Below are 18,483 nucleotides of genomic sequence, written 5' to 3' on the forward strand. Positions count from 1 at the left end.
CAGCCCCGTCCCCCTTCCGTCACCTAACACGCAGCACTTCGCTTTTTTTTAATTATTTCCCCTTTGCTAATTAACTATACACAGGATTCTTGACAAGTGACACCGCGCTAGGGCTGGCTCGCAGCGAGCCCCTTTTGCTCGGTGTCAAGTCCCAACCATGAGTTCAGCTTTGGTTTGGGGCGGGGGAGGGGGGGCTGATGCTTTTCCCCGTGGCTGCTGTGAACTGGGGGGAATCGCCTGGAGCTGCTCTGTTGGATCTCAGATCCCTGAATCCTCTAATTCTTTCCCCCTCCCCCTTTTTGGGGGGGATCTGTAAGATGAAGACGTAAGATGCTGAGAGCTGAGTTTCTACCACTTAGTTGCCGGATTGCAGGGGAGGCAGGATCCTGGTATTTAACCCTGGGGGAAAAGGAGTAGTTTGGCATATTTTGCTGTAATGAGATGAAATTAAGAAAGAAGGAAATAATGAACAAGATCTTGGAGCTTGTCTCCGTCTCCGGGCCTCACCGCAGCATTTATTGCGTTGAGGCTTTGAATGAACCCCAGCAGGCACGGCAGCGGATTGTTGGAGGGAAACGGGCTGTCTGTGACTCCATTAACCTCATCATTTACTAATTGGGGGGTGATTTTCTACCCAGGCTTCATTCTTGAACTGCACTAGCACTCAATCTGCTGCAGATGGTGGGATGCATATCTATAGATCTACATCCGTCAGGTTTGAAGTGTAGGTAACCCCAGCAGTGATGGCGAGGAGTCCCCGTAATTGCTTTTTTCCCCTTCTTATGAATATATATTTTTTTATGGATGCTGGATTTTACTTCTCCGTACCAGGGTGTCGGGCTCTGAAATAGCCCAACCTCTCGCCTTTCCTGTTGAAGAACGGGCAGCATCGGTTGAGCCTTGGTCCATCCAAGAGTGGATGGAAGGAATTCCCCTCCAGAGCTGCTTCTGCTTTTTCTGAATTCTGAATTTTCCCCTCCTGCGACCGCTGGGCTCTTGGTGGGACAGAGCTCAGCCTTGGGTGTCTTTAACAGCCGGTTGAGCTCAGCTTTCCGCATCCCGACCTTGTGGCTGAGCTTCCAGCTCAAGCTGTAAATGAAAAAGATGCTCCTTTCCACAACGGGAAGTTCCAATTATTAACCCCACCACTGTGTAGTGGTGACATTTTTAAGAGGTTAGAGCCAAGCGGCTGCTTTTCGGCATTACTGTTCTATAATAACATTTTATAATTGTTCTTAAGTAGTAAGAAGGAACCTGTGGCGGTGAAGAACAGCAAGCCCCCTCCAGCCTACGAGTCTGAGGAGGAGGAGAAGTGTAAACCCATGTCCTATGAGGAGAAGAGGCAGCTGAGCCTGGACATTAATAAACTCCCCGGTGAAAAACTGGGCCGAGTTGTCCATATCATCCAGTCGAGAGAACCCTCGCTCAAAAACTCCAATCCCGATGAGATCGAGATTGACTTTGAGACATTAAAACCATCCACCTTACGGGAGCTGGAGAGATACGTAACATCGTGTTTACGGAAGAAGAGGAAACCTCAAGGTACCTTTTAGCCCCCAAAACCAATTTTTTCTCCTTTTTCTCCAGCGATGCTTTTCCAGGCTGGAGGCAGAGATGGGGAGGAGGAAAGGTGGGTGCAGGTGTTGAGGTGCTTGGGACCGTTGTCCAGTGAAAAAGAGGATTTTATGTCTTTTTTTTTTTTTCAAATTTTCCTGGATTTACTGTTTTTCTAATGACACGTCAATGTTTGTCGAGTCCTGCCGCGGGACTGGAATTTTGTGGCACCAATACGCCACCGCTTATTCCCATATACCCCCGAAATGTCGGTGGTTTAATTCCAATTAACACTGCAAGTGGGTTGTTTCAATCTGATGCAAGCCGTTTTTCTTAAACCCGTTGAGGACCTTTCTGATGAGCGGCAGAGCTTTGTTGGGGGGCAGGGAGCAGAGGCGAGGTGGGGGGCACCCAGTTCCTCCCCCTCAGCATCCGCAGGATGCTGGCGTGCTGGACGGATGTCGGGATTCAGGCTGAGGGGGCTCCCTGTGCCTCCCACCTCCGCTTCAGGAGGTAGAAGAGGGGTTTTCCCTTTTTTTAATGGATATTTTAACTTATTTTGATAGACTTTTGCATATTTCAGTCTCTTGTGATCTGTTGAAATGTATTTTGTATCCATTTGTTCTAACCATAAACGCAATTTAGGTACATTTTATCTAGAAATTTATACCCATTTCTATTTTTAATACAATTTGAAATACAGATTTGTGTAACACATGTATTTATTAACGACTGAAGAATGACGAAAAGCTTTTTTTTTTTTTTTACATAAACCACCCAAAGCAAAAGGATGTGGCAGCAAACAGAGGGAGAAATAGGGGGATTTAAAGGGGGTCCCTTGATTTCCTATGGCCAGGGAGTAGCAATGACTTCTCAGGATAAATCAGAGGGGGAAACAAAGCTGGCCAAATCCTTCGGGATTTTATCTTCCCATATCTTAGGAAAATATTTAGATGGGTTTTTTTCTTTAGTGTAGGGGTTTTAGTAAAGGCTTCCAGCGTGGCCGGTGGCTTGAGCAAATCCTAGCGTGTAGCCATCCATCGGGATTCTGATTGAAACTATTAAAAAAAAGGTGATTTTTTTTTTTGTCCTTTCCCCTGCCTCAGCCTCCTGCCACCTCCTTACACCAACAAGTTGAGGCAGCTAAAAAAAAAAATAAAAAATCAAAACCCCAGCGGGTTTCCAACCCCGTGTCACACAGCCACGCGGGATTAAGCACCGGCTCCTGGCTGGACACGAGCCAGCTGGAGGAGGAGACCCAAAGGGGCTGGTTAAAGCCAAACCTTCCCGCTCGGAGCCGGGATTAGGAGGATGAGGAAGGTCCTCGCTCAAGCGATGCTTAAATCCCGGTTCAAGTGAGCAGACAGGCAGGACTGGAGCTCGGCTTAGCCCATCCACGTGGCTGCTGCTGTCGGTACGGGAGGAGCAGGCAGCACCAGGCAGGACTACGGGTTATTAATTAGCCTCTAACGATGTCGTACTGTTGTCTTCTTGCAGCGGAGAAAGTGGATGTCATTGCTGGTTCCTCTAAAATGAAGGGGTTCTCCTCCTCAGAGTCTGAGAGCACCAGCGAGTCCAGCTCCTCCGACAGTGAAGATTCAGAAACAGGTTAGACGCAGCTTATTTAACGACTCAGTCCTAGACCTGGTTTCTGTATAAATAAATATGTTTTCATTCCTGGCTCGGTCTTTTAATTACTTTTTTTTTGTTGTTTTTTTTATTATTATTATTATTTTAAATTTTTTGTTTGTTTGTTTATGTAAATGGTCTTTAGAATGAGCAAAACCATAGACACAGCTGCATGTTGCTGGGTTTTGGGGCTCAGCGTGGCCAACTTGGCGGTAGCGATGTTGTCTCTGGCAGTTCTTGAGCCCGACAGGATGATTTTTCCCGAAGTTTTTTTCTTGTTGAACTTGGGACGCGAGTGCGGGAGCCAAAAAACTAGCGTGCGCCAAGGTAGCTCTTTGGTTAACGACTTAGATTTGTAATTTTCAGGAAAAAAGCTCTATTTTTCCCTCGAAGGAGAGGTTGAAAACATTGTCACCAGCACTGCTCGTGCCGCAGGGGATAGAGAAAGACATAGGAATCCGGGTTTAAGGGCAAAAACCTTTTTCTTCTACGGCATCGGGCAGCTCTTGAGCAAAAAATGATTGTTAATTCAGTTTTAAGTCACCAGAGAGGCATCGGCTCTGCGTAACTCTTTGCTTCTCCCTCCTACCACCAGTGTTCGGGCTTAAATCAGGCTGTTCTGTTCTTGTCCGTGATGATGCTTTCCGTGCTGGCGTTCCCTCCTTGGTTTTTAGGGGAGCAAAGCTGGTGCCGTCACTTGAAGCCGGTTTTCCCTCCTGGCTGGACTCGAGGTTAAGCCGGGCTTATCCCAGCGCTTCACTCGCTGGTACCACTTCCACATCTCCAGCAGGTTGGGAAAGCGGGATGTGCACGTGGCAGGCAATAAGCTGGATTTATTTTGGTAGCTGGGTGGGGCACGTAGGGTGAACGGCATGGAAAAAAGGAGCAGAAATCCCCCCAAAAAACAACCAAACAACCCTCAAAAAAAAAAAAAAAAAAGCAGGATTGGTCAGACTTGAGTTTGAGCTGGTGCTGGCGATGCTTCCCAGTGATTCTCTGCTTTTTAGGGATGTGATTTTTTCCCTCTGCTTTTTAGGGATGTGTTTGGCCAGGGTAAGTCTGGAGGCTGCTGTCTTTGAACATCCTGATCTATTTTAATGTGGTTTTAATAGACTTGGGCTTTTTTTGTTTTAAAGTTTCAATGCAGTGGTTAGGGTTGACTCTCAGCAATCGGAAAATTAAATTATTTGGTGCTAAATTCTGCCCTGGCTTGATATGGGAGAAAGCAAAACCTGCCATATTTGTGTTCTTAAACAAATTTGGATCCAGTTTAGCTTTATTTCTGCCAAGCTCACAGTCCCATCAACCAAAACAAACTGGAGTGACCAGTTTATCGTGACGTATCACATCTCATTAATCTTGGCTAACATCAACTCATCCCAAATCCAGAGCTTTAATCCCAGCATCCCATTTCCAAGTAAAATGATAAAATCGACCTACTAAACCCATCCACTACAATTCTGCAAATTGTGTTTGATTTAAAATCCTCTCCCCTCCCCCTGCCCCTTCCAAAGCTGATGAAGGATCCGCAGCGGGATGGCAGGATCCTTCCAGGGTGATGATTTATAGGGATGAGCTCAGGGATCCTGCCGGAGCTCAGCAGCAGGGATGTGAGATGCAAGGTGGGAATTTTTCAGGATGCACCAGTGCCAAACCCTTCTCGTTTCAATGAGCAGAAATTCAAACCTGGAAAAGCACCAGCATCTCCTCCGTGCTGCTCTTGCTCTGGTAAATCCAGCTTCCAGGAGAGCGGAAAATGCTCTTTTTTGGGTGTTTCTCCCCCAAACGACGCCTGGTTAGATGCAGAGGAGCCCAGGCTTGCTCTTGGTGTTTTATTTAAATGCATTTTTCCTCTTTTTGGCTGCTTTTTCCCAAATCCAGTATCCCTCCCATCTTTGCCATCTCGTCTCCCAAGTATTTGGGATGGATTTGGCTGATGTCCAGGTCAGGTCCTTGGGAGAGGCTTAAGGACCCCGGCTCTGGCACGAATACCCTCCCTCTGTGCCAGCATTACGCCATCGGGGGACAAATCCAGCCCATAACACTTGGGGTAGGAAGTTAATTAAGAGAATTAATCTCTTGTATTCAGTTAATTTCCAGTGCCGATGGGTTTTTGGTCTCCTAAAGCATTTTTTCCTCCCCTTTCTGCTAAAATACACCATGAAAACCTTGTGACCGCAGGGATTTGATGATAATCAAGCAGATTTTCTCCATCCCGGTATTTGTCGTGTTACCACTGAATCACTTTTTAAGTTGTATTTTAAGACCTTTTAAAGGACCTTTTAGGCCATTTCAAGGCGTTTTAAGACCTTGTTTTAAAAGCTCTTTTAAGATGCAAGTTTTAAGACCTTTTCAAAAGACATTTCTAAGATGTTTTAAGGTGTATTTTTGACACAGCGTGTTTACAGTGATGTTATTTTAACGACCCCGAGCGGAACGAGCCGGTTCGTTTTGCTGTTGTGAAATATTCGTCGATTTTTTTTTTTTTTTTTTTTTTTGGGGGGGGGGGGCGGGGGGGAGGATAAGGCAGCGTCTGCGCTGGCTGAAGCAGAGAATTAGAGTTTCAATTAGTAAGCTTCAAAATTAAAATGTTGCCCTGCTATTCTGAAGGCGATCTGGCATCTTAGCAATTTATTTTCTGTTAACAAAGCTTTTATTTGCCCGCCAAGCCGCTGGACGGTGGGATCACTTTGTGCAATAGAGGATTTTTTTACCTTGATTTTTTGGCATTTGCTTGGGTGTATCATTAAAAAAAAAGAGGCATTTAATGCTAATGCATATAAGCAAACACAGATGCAATGAAATTGTAAGATAGAATTAATTGCAATCGATTGCAACTCCATTTTATTCTCTTTACAGTGCCATTTTACTGCTCGGCGGGGGCTCCCACGAGCTGCCTCTTGCCTTTTTGCAAGCCAGAGCTTTTAAAATCGGATTTATTTTTATTTTACCTGTTTGAATCCATGCAACATCTCCATCCCTCCTTGGAGCTGGCAATTAAATGTGGTATTGCATTAAATCGGGAGCATTGGGGTGAAAATCTGAAAATAGGAGGCTTCAAAGGAAGGAAAACTGAGGATAATACCGGTTTTGTAGCGTAGGAGATGGGACTGAGCCTTTGCCTTGAGCCCTGAGAAAACCAGAGATGCCAATCGAGAGGGTTATTCCGGTTTAACTTGTTGTAATTAAAAATTAATGGATGCAAATGACCCCGAACTGCATCCTGGAAGCACCTAGGTAGGATTTTTCGCTTGCAGCCAGCCACAAGTGAGCTCTCCCAGCATCTCCCGATGCTTCTCCCAGCTTGGAGCATCTTGGGCCGGGCTGTTCAGGTGCTTGGGCAACGTAAAACCTGGCTTAGGTTTGGTAGGCACAAAATTTGGGGTGATTTCATGGCAAATCGGGGCGGGCTCTGCCTGTTCATCCTCACAACTTGAGGATGCTTCAATTATTTAATCCCCTGTGTGTGACGGGAGGTGCTTCCCAAGACCCCTGAAAAACCAGTCGGGGGGGGGGGGGGGGGGCAGGAATCAACGGTAATTAACAGCAGCGATGACAAGTTTAGCGATTTAATTTGAGGCTCAGTGAGCTGATGGTTGAGGATTTGGCTTTGCTTCTGTTTCCCGCGGGCGGATCGCGTTTACCGGCGCGTTCTACGCGGTGGCGTAAAGCAGGGCGGCTTTGCCGCTTGCTCAAGGTTTTAGGAAGGATTAAAAATCTTAAAAATTGGGATTAGAGCTGGCTCAGCAGTGCTGGAAAACCTGTTCCTGGGGGGTTGCGGAGCTGCTCGTAGCAAATCAAAAGATTTTTATCCCATTTTTAGGAGGAGAGGCACTAACATAAGGCTGGGTCCGGTCAGTGGTGGCTGGGACTTCAGAGTTGAAAATCTCTCAAGTTTAATTCAAAAATATCTGGGTTTAAAGCCACAGGTACTTGGATTTAATTAGCAGGTATCTGGGTCTCATTCAGAAGTAGCTGAGTTTAATTTTTTTAATTTAATTATATATATAAACATATATATAAGTATATATATAAATTAAAAAATATATATAAAAATACATTTAAAAAAAAAAACAAAAACAAAACACGAGGCCACCTGGGTGGGTTTAAATCGCAGGTACTCGTGTTGTAATTCAGAAGTGGGCAGGTTTTAATTCCGGGGTAGCCGGGTTTAATTCAGAAGTACAACGGTTTCAATCACAGGTACCCAGGTTTAATTGGCAGGTACCTTAGCTTTAATTCCCAGGGACCCGGGAATTTAATTGACATGTACCTGGCTTTAAATCGCAGGTTTAATTCAAAAGGACCTGGAATCTTGTTTAATTCACACGTCCTTGGTTTTAATTCAGAACTATTGGGGCTTAATCCACAGGTTCCCAGGTTTAATTCGAAGTTAACCTGGATTTAATTCAAAGTTTCCTGGGTTTAATTTGCAGGAGCCTGGGTTTAAGGTAAAGGTTTAGTCCTCAGGTACCAGGTTTCCTTCCCAGGCACCCAGGTTTAATTCCCAGCATCCAGATTTAATTCCCAGGCACCCAGAATTTGCATGTACCTGGGTTTAAATCACAATTTTAATTCCAAGGGACCTGGAATCTGCAGGTACCCACGTTTAATTCACACGTCCTTGGTTTTAATTCAGAACTACTGGGGCTTAATCCACAGGTACCCAGGTTTAATTCGAAGTTAACCTGGATTTAATTTGGTTTTCTGGGTTTAATTTGCAGGAGCCTGGGTTTAAGGTAAAGGTTTAGTCCTCAGGTACCAGGTTTCAATCCCAAGCATCCAGGTTGAACCCATGGGTGCTGCTGAAGCTCAGTCCCAGCCACCAAACCCCACCCACCCCCCATGTCCTCCATGTGCTGGTTTCTTTTCGGGGAACTTTAATCCTCAGTCCATTTCCCTTGGAGTTTGAGAGACGGATGGATTGAACCCAACCATTTATTTTTTCAAGTAGTTTTGTGCCTTTTGAGGTAATTTGCTCCTTCTGGTTCAGTTTCTCGGCCATGGGGTACGGGAGGAAGGACTGGAGTCCCTCGGTGACCTAACACGAGTCTTCCCAGTTGCTTCCCAGTCTTTCCCACTGTGGAGTAGCTGTGGCTCTGGGTTGAGCATCCCCTTCGTGGGGATCCAGCACCCTGTCAGGCAGATTTTGGTGTATTTCATGTGATTTGGAGAATAACAGCTGACCCGGTCGTTTCTCTGGCAGAGCCACAGTTGCTGGCATCCCAAATTTTGGGGGGGGATTGATGGCGTCTGTAGGGTGGACAAAGGCACCAGTCCCATCTCCCAAGAGCACAATTAATGAAAATTAGTATTGTCCACTACAAAAAATACTCCACTGCTGAATCCAGGAGGCTCTGTCGCAGCTCTGCGGCCCTAAAACCTAATAGCAATTCCTTCTTGCATATAAAAATTGTATTTATAGCCAATATTATATATAAAAGTTGCCTTTTTGTTGTTGTTGGGTTGGATTTTGGACTCCAGTCACTTTTAGCATTTATTATATTATTTTCCCCAAATAAGTTTGTTATTTTCCTGGGAGACACAGGGGTAAATACATGGGATCATGATTTTACTGGAATGTATAACTGCATGTTTTTAGCAAACTTGTAATTTTAGATCTTATTTTTTTTCTTGAATACACCAGACTTGGAAAATCAGGATGAATTTAAGTATGAACAAACTGTTTCCATAACGGCATTTATTTAGATTTTTTTTTTCCACTTAACCTTGATCTGCTACAAATACTTTATATAAATCTGTTTATTTTTATATTCTCTCTGCATGCTTCGGGATTTTGCAGCCTTGTAACCACCAGCTTCTTTTCCCCCTCTAAAAAAGAGAAAAATTGTATAGCTTTGATATTTTTATTTTTAAATAATAAAATCAATAAAGTGGCTTGCTACGGAAAAATGCACTGTTTGTATAATCATGGAATTTTAACTAATAATGTGAAATGATGATGATAGTGAACCATATGTTGGTGTTTTGCTACTTTGGGCAAATTTGGGTGGGAGTAAAAGATGAGGATTTAGGGAAAAATAAAATACATACACATGGCTGCCGTCACACTGGCAGGAGGGAGCCTCGTGCAGCAATTCAGCCTTTCTGTTCTGAAAACATCTTGACGTGACATCATAGAAATTATTTTTTTCTTTAATCCCAGGGATTTTTAGCCCTGCAGATGAGATCTAACTGGCCAGCACAAAATGGTGTTGGGGTCGGAGATGGGACAGGGCTTCTCCTCAGTGCTTTTGCTCCCTGGGGAGACGCCAGTAGAGATGTTGAACCATGTTAACGCCAGCAGTAACCCAACAACCATCTTTCGTGGTGAAGAAGCTTCATCCTTTGGTAGAGTTGGCATCTCCAAACTCACCAATGCCACTGGGGGATCCCCCCTGGGACCATCGTGGCGTTGCTGCTCATGGTCTCCATGGGCTTCGTCTTCTTGGGGAAGATGTCCCAGCGTGAAATGCTGTTGGGGTTGGAGATGGGACAGGGCTTCTTTTCGATGCTCTTGTTCCCTGGTGAGATGCCAAACCTCATGACACCAGCTGTCACTCAACAACCATCTTCAGCAGTGAAGAACGTTCATCCTTTGGTTGGGTTTGCCAAGCTCATTGTGCCTCTCAAATCACCAATCCCACGGGGTCATCCCCTCGGGACTGTCGTGGCTTTGCCACTCTTGGTCTCTGTTGGCTTCATTGTCTTGTTGAAGGGTCTCCCAAAGCATCTGTCCACCACTTCCAGCCACAGTTACAGTGTATCAAGTGATTGAAGTGGCAAGATTCACCCGTCCTGCTCCCAGGTCTTGCCTGGGGTCATTGTGGTGCTATTTGGCTTACACCAAGACTTGACGGCAAAGCCTACGCTGAAAAAGCTCCCCTGGGAGAACCGTTGGGTCGTGACACGTTGGAGGATGGATGGATGGATGGATGGAGAGGAGCACGCCCATCTTTCCCGAAGGAGCAATGCCAGGAACCAGCTGGGTTGGGGAGCTGCACGGTCAGACCGTGGCAGCTCCTCTTTCCACCCAGCATCAGAGCAGGGATGCGCTCACTCGCGACACCGCTGGATCATGTGGCTTTTTTTGGGAACCCATTCTCCATCCCTGCTGATCCTGGCTTGGTCCGCAGTTTTTCTCTTCTCTTACCACCTGGCACCCGTGCTCTGTGTGTTTCTCCTGATTTTGGGGTTTCTTTACCGTCTTAGGAGTGCTTTTATCCTAATTAAGTGGGACAAGACCAACCGGGTGCTCTGTGAAGCCACTTCCACCCCCCACCAGCTGTACCCGGACATGTTTTATCCATCGGGAGCATCTGCTGGAGAAGCTTGTCTCCATTTCTTGTCCTTGTTTCTTCTCCAGCGTCAGCAGGATGAGCAACAAGGTTCTGCCAAGCACTTTTTCCCTCTTGATGGAAGAAGATGTCAGATCTTGGTCTTTCTGGAAGGGGGATTCATGCCCAGCATCCATCCGGATCTGTGGATGCCCATTTGGATCAGTGGACACCCATCTTGAGCCACAAGAGGCTCATCCAGAGCCGTGGATGACAGTCAGGATCCGTGGACACCCATCCAGAGCCACAGATGCCCATCTGAAGCTGTAGGTGTCCATCTGGAGCTACAGCCACTTGTCCAGAGCCAGGGATGTTCATCCAGATCCCTGGATGCCCATCTGGATCCATGGACGCCCATTTGGAGCCACAAATGTCCATCCCATCATCACGAGACTTCGAGGAATCCTACCTCTTCCCAACATCCCATCTCCCTGGCAGCATTTTAATCCCCGTTTCACTCTTCACCACATCCCTGGATGCTGGCATCCACTGCGACCTCCCGCTCTCCTGTTACCCACGGATCCACCGGATCCGCGCTGTGTAGTGAGGGATCATCAACAATGAACTCAAAAAGCCTCTTTCCACCTTGAAACCAAATATTTTTCTATTTAAAACCAAGCTTTTTCAGGCGGGTGAATAGGAACTGAGCTGCCAGTGCTGAAATTTTCCCTTCTCGCCTTCCCAACCATTTTTTTGGTTGGTATTTTTTTCCCAAAAAAGCTACTTTTTTATGGACTTCAGCCTCAAAACCTGCACAATGGTGCCACTGGTGCAATAAATCCCATCATCAAGCATCTGGGCATGCTCCAGTGCTGATACCAGTCACTGGTGCTGCCTTATGATAAAAAAAAATAAATAAAACAACAGGTGAAGGAGTAAACTTCAGGAATTAAATCTTAATTTCTGGAGGGATTGAAAGGCAAAATCCCATCTGGGAGATGATCCCCAGGGACTGGGAGCTTCCACCCCCCACCCACATTGTCACCCTGAAGGTTTTCCATCCGAACTCCACGCCAAAGAAAAGCAAAACTCCCACCCCCGAGGGATTTTTGTGGATCTCGGAGGATGGATTTTTGTGAATCCGCTGTTTCTTGGCACGGTTTGCGGAGGAAATCCTGGGAAATTGTCGCCCTGGACCCAAACTCGAACCAGTTGTTTTCGATTACGCCGCTTTAAAAATATCTCCGGAGGGGAGGAGGCATGAGAGTCCATCCCGCGGGAAGCCCAGACCCTCCGAGGATGTAGGGGGAAGGGGAGATGGAAAATTGTGGTTGGCGTAGCCGGGATATTTGATATCTTTTTTTTTCTTTTTCTTTTTTTTTTTTTTTAATTCCTCCTGCCAAGTCTCTCGCTCCTTGTCTCCCCCTTCGGGGCCAGGCAGCATTCCTGGAATAGCTGAGTCTGGTTGAGCAATGGTTTTTCTTGGCTGTTGGGTCCTTTTCCACCGGGAAGACACCGGTGGGAAGAAAGGGGTTGGGGGGGTCTTCACCTTCATTTTCTTCTCCTTTCTGCTACAATTTTCTCCTTTTTGCAACAGCAGGGCAGTGAAACCTCCGGGCAAGTGGTCCCCAGGGACATCCAGCTCGAGCAATGCCTAAATCCTTCTCCTTTGCCGTTGTCGGTACTGGATGGTGCCGTTGACTTTTGACGGGGGTGATGGGGCAGAGCGGCACCGCTGTGGTACTAACGTTTGCTCTGTCCCCCCCTTCTGTTTTTTTTTTGGCAGAAATGGCACCGAAATTGAAGAAAAAAGGGCATTCGGGCCGAGAGCAAAAAAAGGTAGGAGATGCGGCATCCATCCCATCTCACTTGAGTTGGGATTGAATCCTCGGGGAGGTTCAGGAGCGCCAAGAATGCCGGGAGGGACCGGTGCCGGCACACGTGGCTTGGCTGAGCCCACCGCTCAAAGAAGTTTTTGGGTTGCTTGGAAGGTGTCCCAAGCCACCCCAGCCTGGGGGATGTGGTTGGAAGGACACCAGGAAGGCGTTTTGGTGAATTGGGAGGTCATTGTTGTTGGCCAAAAAGAAGTTTGAGTCACCAGAGAGGGGTTTTGGTGACCGAAAAGGTGTTTTGGTGGCTGAGAGGTTATTGTGGTGACCAAAGAGAGGTTTTGAGTCACCAGAGAGGGGTTTTGGTGACCAAAAAGGTGTTTTGGTGACTGGGAGGTCATTGTTGTTTGGCAAAGAGAGGTTTTGCGTCACCAAAGAGGGGTTTTGGTCACCAAAAAGGTGTTTTGGTGGCTGAGAGGTTATTGTGGTGACCAAAGAGAGGTGTTGAGTCACCAGAGAGGGGTTTTGGTGGCCAAAAAGGTGTTTTGGTGGCTGGGGAGACCTTTTGGAGACTGTGAGGTCATTGTTGGTGACCAAAGAGAGGTTTGAGTCACCAGAGAGGAGGTTTGGTGACCAAAAAAGTGTTTGGTGACTGGGAGGTCATTGTTGGTGACCAAAGAGAGGTTTTGAGTTCCCAGAGATGGAGTTGGGTTCTGGTGACCAAAAGTTTTTTTTGGTGACTGGGAGGTCATTGTTGGTGACCAGAGAGAGGTTTTGAGTCACCAGAGAGGAGGTTTGGTGACCAAAAAGGTGTTTTGGTGACTGGGAGGTCATTGTTGGTGACCAAAGAGAGGTTTTGAGTCACCAGAGAGGGGTTTTGGTGACCAAAAAGGTGTTTTGGTGGCTGAGGAGGCCTTTTGGTGACTGGGAGGTCATTGTTGGTGACCAAAGAGAGGATTGAGTCACTGGAAAGGTGTTTTGGTGACCGAAAAGGTGTTTTGGTGACTGGGAGGTCATTGTTGGTGACCAGAGAGAGGTTTTGGGTCACCAGAGAGGGGTTCTGGTGACCCAGAAAGTGGTTTGGTGACTGGGGGGGTGCTTCAGTGGTGAGGAGGGCGGGCGTTTGGGTGACTAGGAGGGGTTTACTGGTGAGGTGTTTTGGTAACTCACTGGGGTTTTTTTCTCCTCCCTTAGCATCACCATCACCACCATCAACCGGTGCAGCAGCAACCGCCGCCGCCACAGCCTCCTCCGCCGCCACAACCGCAGCAGCCCCCGCCGCCCCCTCCACCGCCGCAGCCCTTACCACCGCAGCCGTTACCGCCCCAGCAGCCCCCGCCGCCCCCGCCGCCCCCTCCCGTTCCTCAACAAGCTCCACCGCCAATGAAATCTTCTCCTCCGCCTTTCGTCCCTGCGCAAGTCCCCGTCCTGGAGCACCCGCTGCCGGGGAACATGTTTGACACCATGACGCATTTCAGCCAACCCATCATGCATCTGCCTCAGCCGGAGATGCCGCCCCACCTCCCCCAGCCGCCCGAGCACAGCACTCCTCCCCACCTCAACCAGCATGCCGTGGTGTCTCCTCCAGGTGAGCCCGACCTCTGGTCCTTCCTCCAGAGGATGAGGATGGTGGCGGTGGAGGGGTTTGTTCCTCCCGGGGGGTGAACGGGATGGATGGAGGAGCGGGAGTGGGTGGGCCAGGGGAGGTCCTGGGCTCCTGGTGTCCGTCGTGCCACCGTGTCCTTCCCTTTCTCCCCAGCTTTGCACAACGCTCTGCCTCAGCAGCCCTCCAGACCCAGTAACCGAGCTGCCGCGCTCCCCCCGAAGCCTTCGCGTCCACCGGCCGTCTCGCCGGCCATCAGCCAGCAACCCATGCTTCCTCAGCCGCCTCTGCCCCAGCCTCCCCAGGTCCTGCTGGAGGACGAAGAACCTCCGCCGCCGCACCACAACCTGCCTCTGAGCACCAGCCAGATGCAGCTCTACCTTCAGCAGCTGCAGAAAGTGCAGCAGCCGCAGACTCCTCTTCTCCCTTCAGTGAAGGTCCAGTCGCAGCCGCAGCCGCCCCTGCAGCCGCCGGCTCACCCCGCGGTGCAGCAGCTGCAGCACCAGCCGCCGCCGCGGCCCATGCACATGCAACCCATGCCCTTCCCATCCCACATCCCCCAACCCCAACCGCCGCCGCAGCAACATCCGCCCCCGCAACCGCCCCCGCCGCCCCCGCCGCCGCAGCCGGCCAAACCGCAGCAGGTCATCCAGCATCACCCGTCGCCGCGGCATCATAAGCCCGATCCCTACTCGACCGGTGAGCAGGAGGCGGGGGCGGCGGTTGAGGCTACAGCTCGAGCCCAGTCGCCCTGTGTGAGGAGGGGGGGACACATGGGGTGGTGGGGTGGCATCCGTGCGTCAGCCAGGCTCCACCAGCACCCCTTGGTAGATGGTGGGGGGTGCAGAGGAAGCCCCCGGGAGCTGGAGCCTGATGTAACTGCCCAGCAATGCTGCTCTCCATCCCAAATCCTCCTAAAATTTGAGGAGAGGGACTGTGGGAGGATCTTGAGGGTCTCAGGGTTCTCAAATTTCTGAGAATCTCGTTTGTGACGATCCTCAGGTTCTCAAATTTGAAGATCTGAAGTCTTGGAGGAATTTGGGGATGTCAGAACTTTGAGGAACTCGATCTCGATTCCTTGAGGACCTCAAGAATCGCACGTTCTTGAGGATCTCGGGGTTCTCAAGTTCTTGAGGGACTCAAGGATCTCGTTTGTAAGGATCTCAAGGTTCTCAGATTTGTGAGGATCTTGAATATCTAAACTCCCGGAGGAACTGGGGGATGTCAGAACTTTGAGGAACTTGATCTCAACTCCTTGACCTTGAGAATCTTAAGTTCTTGAGGATCTCAAGGTTCTCAGATTTATGAGGATCTTGAATATCTAAAGTCTTGGAGGCTTGGAGATGTCAGAACTGTGAGGAACTTGATCTCAATTCCTTGACCTTGAGAATCTCAAGTTCTTGAGGATCCCGAGGTTCTCAGATTTGTGAGGATCTTGAAGATCTGAAGTCCTGGACAAACTAGGGAATGTCAGAACTTTGAGGAAATCGATCTCAATTCCTTGAGGACCTTGAGAATCTCAAATTTTTGAGGATCTCAGGGTTCTCAAGTTTTTGAAGGACTAAAGGATCTCATTTGTAAGGATCCCAAGGTTCTCAGATTTGTGAGGATCTTGAAGATCTGAAGTCTTGGAGGAGCTGGGGGATGTCAGAACTTTGAGGAACTCGGATCTCAATTCCTTGAGGACCTCGAGAATTGCAAGTTCTTGAGGATCTCAGGGTTCTCAAGCTTTTGAGGAACTCAAGGATCTCATTTGAGAGAATCCCGAGGTTCTCAGATTTGTGAGGATCTTGAAGATCTGGAGTCTTGGAGGAACTGGGGGATATCAGAACTTTGAGGAACTCAATCTCAATTCCTTGACCTCGAGAATCTCAAGTTCTTGAGGATCTCAAGGTTCTCAGATTTGTGAGGATCCTGAGAAGATCTAAAGTCTTGGAGGAACTTGGGGATGTCAGAACTTTGAGGAACTCGGATCTCAATTCCTTGAGGACCTCGAGAATCTCAAGTTCTCGAGGATCTCAGGGTTCTCAAGTTCTTGAGGGACTCAAGGATCTCATTTGGGAGAATCCCGAGGTTCTCAGATTTGTGAGGATCTTGAGTATCTAAAGTCCTGGAGGAACTTGGGGATGTCATCAATCTCAATCCCTTGACCTCGAGAATCTCAAGTTCTCGAGGATCTCAGGGTTCTCAAGTTTTTGAGGGACTGGAGGATCTCATTTGTGAGGATCCTGAGGTTCTTAGATTTGAAGATCTAAGGTCTTGGAGGAACTCGGGGATGTCAGAACTTTGAGGAAATCGATCTCAATTCCCTGAGGACCTCAAGAATCACATTTTTGAGGAACTTGAGAATCTTCCTTTTTGAGAATCTCAAGGATCTCAAATGTCTGCGGAACTCGGGAGTTCTCAGATCTTTGAAGATCACAGGGTCCTCAGGTTTTTGAGTCTTCTTGGCCAGCCTAGCTGCATGCCAGCATCAGGAGGTCCCCCCAGGAGGCAGGGGGTCTGCTCCCCCCTCTTGGAGGAGGTCAGGGCTATGGATGTTCCACAGAGGTGTCCTGGCGTTCCTCGGAGCGTGGCCTCCGATAACAGCCGCCTGGCTGCCAGGCAGAGGAGGTGGAAAGATCTTGGGGGGGTAACCGGTGTGATGACCTCCAGCCATCCCCGGAATTGGAGGAAGCAGCTGATTAACGCGGCCATGGGCGATCCTGGATCTCCACGATGGAGAGCCCACTCCATGGTGCCACCACTGGCATTCCCAACGGGAAACATCTGCAGCCGGGATGACTCCGGACCTTCCAGACCCATAAAACCTCAGCAGTTTGGGGACAGCTCCTGCTTCTGTTGGCCACCTGGTCCCCACGTTGTGGCCCGTCGGGGCTTGGCTCCCGAAGTTGTCCTGCTCAGCCCCACGTGGGCGTAGGCAGGATAGATCCCGAGTTTTTAGGGATGGAGCAGGGGGAGGGCAGGCAGCTTGGACCTGATGCTTGAGCTGGACCTTGCCGGCTCCCAAAATCCCACCCGGAGAGCCCAGGCTGGGGGCAGGGAGGGGGCCAGGCAGGACCAGGGTGTCCCAGGGGAACCGTCCTACAGCTGGAAGTAGTGCTGGACCCCCCAGAAGAACAAGGAGGAGGGGTCCCGGCAGTGGGGGGGACATCAGAACCGAGCATTGCCCGGACCCGACAAACCACCGCATAGCCTCGGAGCATCTTCTACTCCCTGGTGTTGGGTGGTGGCAGCGGTCCCAGCTGGGAGGAGGTGGCTGGGGTCCGCTGGGGACATCCCAGAGCCACATCCCAGGGCCACCCCGCTTCAGGCGGGGAGGGGGAGCTCGTCCCGTAGGGGGATGGCGTGCGCCGACTGGCTGATTTTTTTTATTTGTTTTTCGGGTGATGTCTGGCGTGCCGGTGGTGACGACGGTTAACTGATTGATGCCAAAACTGTTCCCAGGTCACTTGAGGGAAGCCCCTTCCCCTCTCATGATGCATTCCCCACAGATGCCGCAGTTCCAGGGTTTGGTCCACCAGTCGCCACCTCAACAAACTATCCAGCCAAAAAAACAGGTAAAAAGGAAAGCAGAGCACCCAACCGCGGGGGTCCCACCTGACGGGGACCAGCACCTTCCCACCGCCAGCTTGGGAGCACGCGCCGAAAGCCCAGGGGCCCTTGGCCAGTGGTTTGCATCAGGAATTTGGGGATGGAGAGAAGGGAGGGGATGAGGGAAGGGCATTCCAGAATGTTCCTTGATTCTTTTATCTGTCGCAGGAGATGAGAGCCGCCTCCGTCGTCCAGTCTCAGCCCATGGTGGTGAAGGAGGAGAAGATGCATTCGCCCGTCATCCGTAATGAGACCTTCAGTCCCCCGTTGCGGCAAGATCCGCCAAAACACCCGGAGAGCATCAAACCACCCGCGCACATCCCGCAACGTGAGTCTGGGGACAGGCGTGTCCCCTCCCCTGAGTTGGTTCCCCCTCACCGTGGGGCTCCCAGAGGACCCCAGTAACCTCTGACAGGAGCCACTGGTTTTTAGGGACGGAGATGAAACCCATGGAGGGGGGACGACCCGTCATCAGACCCCCAGAGCAAAACCCCCCGCCACCAGGAGTGCAAGAGAAGGATCGGCAGAAACAAGAGCCGAAAACACCCGTTGCCCCAAAAAAGGTAACAGACCCTGGAAAAAAATGGGAAAAAAACCTCCCAAAATTCAGAATTAAACCACCTGAAATGAGGCAGGACCGTGCTGGTGGCCTGGAGCTTGGTGTTTGGCCAAGAGCTGGGGTTCTTCACCTCCATGTTGCCCGCTTGGAGGTGCAAAGCACCTGGGAGAGGTCAGAGAGGTGGAGGTGGGACCCCCCTGCAGGCGGAGGAGCCGAGTGCTATCCAGAGGGACCTGGAGAGGCTCCAGCTGTGGGCCCAGGAGAACCTCAGAAGGTTCCACGAGGCCAGACACAAGGTCCTGTGGCTGGTCAGGATCGGTGCAGGTTGGGGCATGAAGGGATGGAGAGCGGCCCCAGGGAGAAGGGCGTGAGGGTGCTGGTGGGTGCAGCGCTGGACATGAGCTGCCCATGGGCACCTCCAGCCCAAAAAGCATCAGA

The 18,483-nt window shown here is 49.6% G+C and overlaps 1 protein-coding gene across 11 annotated transcripts in view; it reads left to right on the forward strand.

The window, feature by feature from the left end:
- Positions 1-18,483, forward strand: part of BRD4 (bromodomain containing 4) — a 75,363-nt gene that overhangs the window by 52,777 nt on the left and 4,103 nt on the right. For 10 of the 11 annotated variants that reach the window (XM_080409976.1, XM_080409966.1, XM_080409974.1 and 7 more), the window contains 8 exons: positions 1,241-1,542; positions 3,052-3,162; positions 12,247-12,299; positions 13,484-13,877; positions 14,049-14,591; positions 17,340-17,452; positions 17,655-17,814; positions 17,919-18,049. In XM_080409976.1, coding sequence (XP_080266102.1) covers positions 1,241-1,542; positions 3,052-3,162; positions 12,247-12,299; positions 13,484-13,877; positions 14,049-14,591; positions 17,340-17,452; positions 17,655-17,814; positions 17,919-18,049 — 1,807 coding nt within the window. The remainder of the gene's footprint in view (positions 1-1,240; positions 1,543-3,051; positions 3,163-12,246; positions 12,300-13,483; positions 13,878-14,048; positions 14,592-17,339; positions 17,453-17,654; positions 17,815-17,918; positions 18,050-18,483) is intronic. The other variant, XM_080409968.1, reaches the window with a different exon arrangement.

The sequence above is a fragment of the Falco punctatus genome (assembly GCF_963210335.1).
Source record: "Falco punctatus genome assembly, chromosome: 13".
NCBI lineage: Eukaryota > Metazoa > Chordata > Aves > Falconiformes > Falconidae > Falco > Falco punctatus.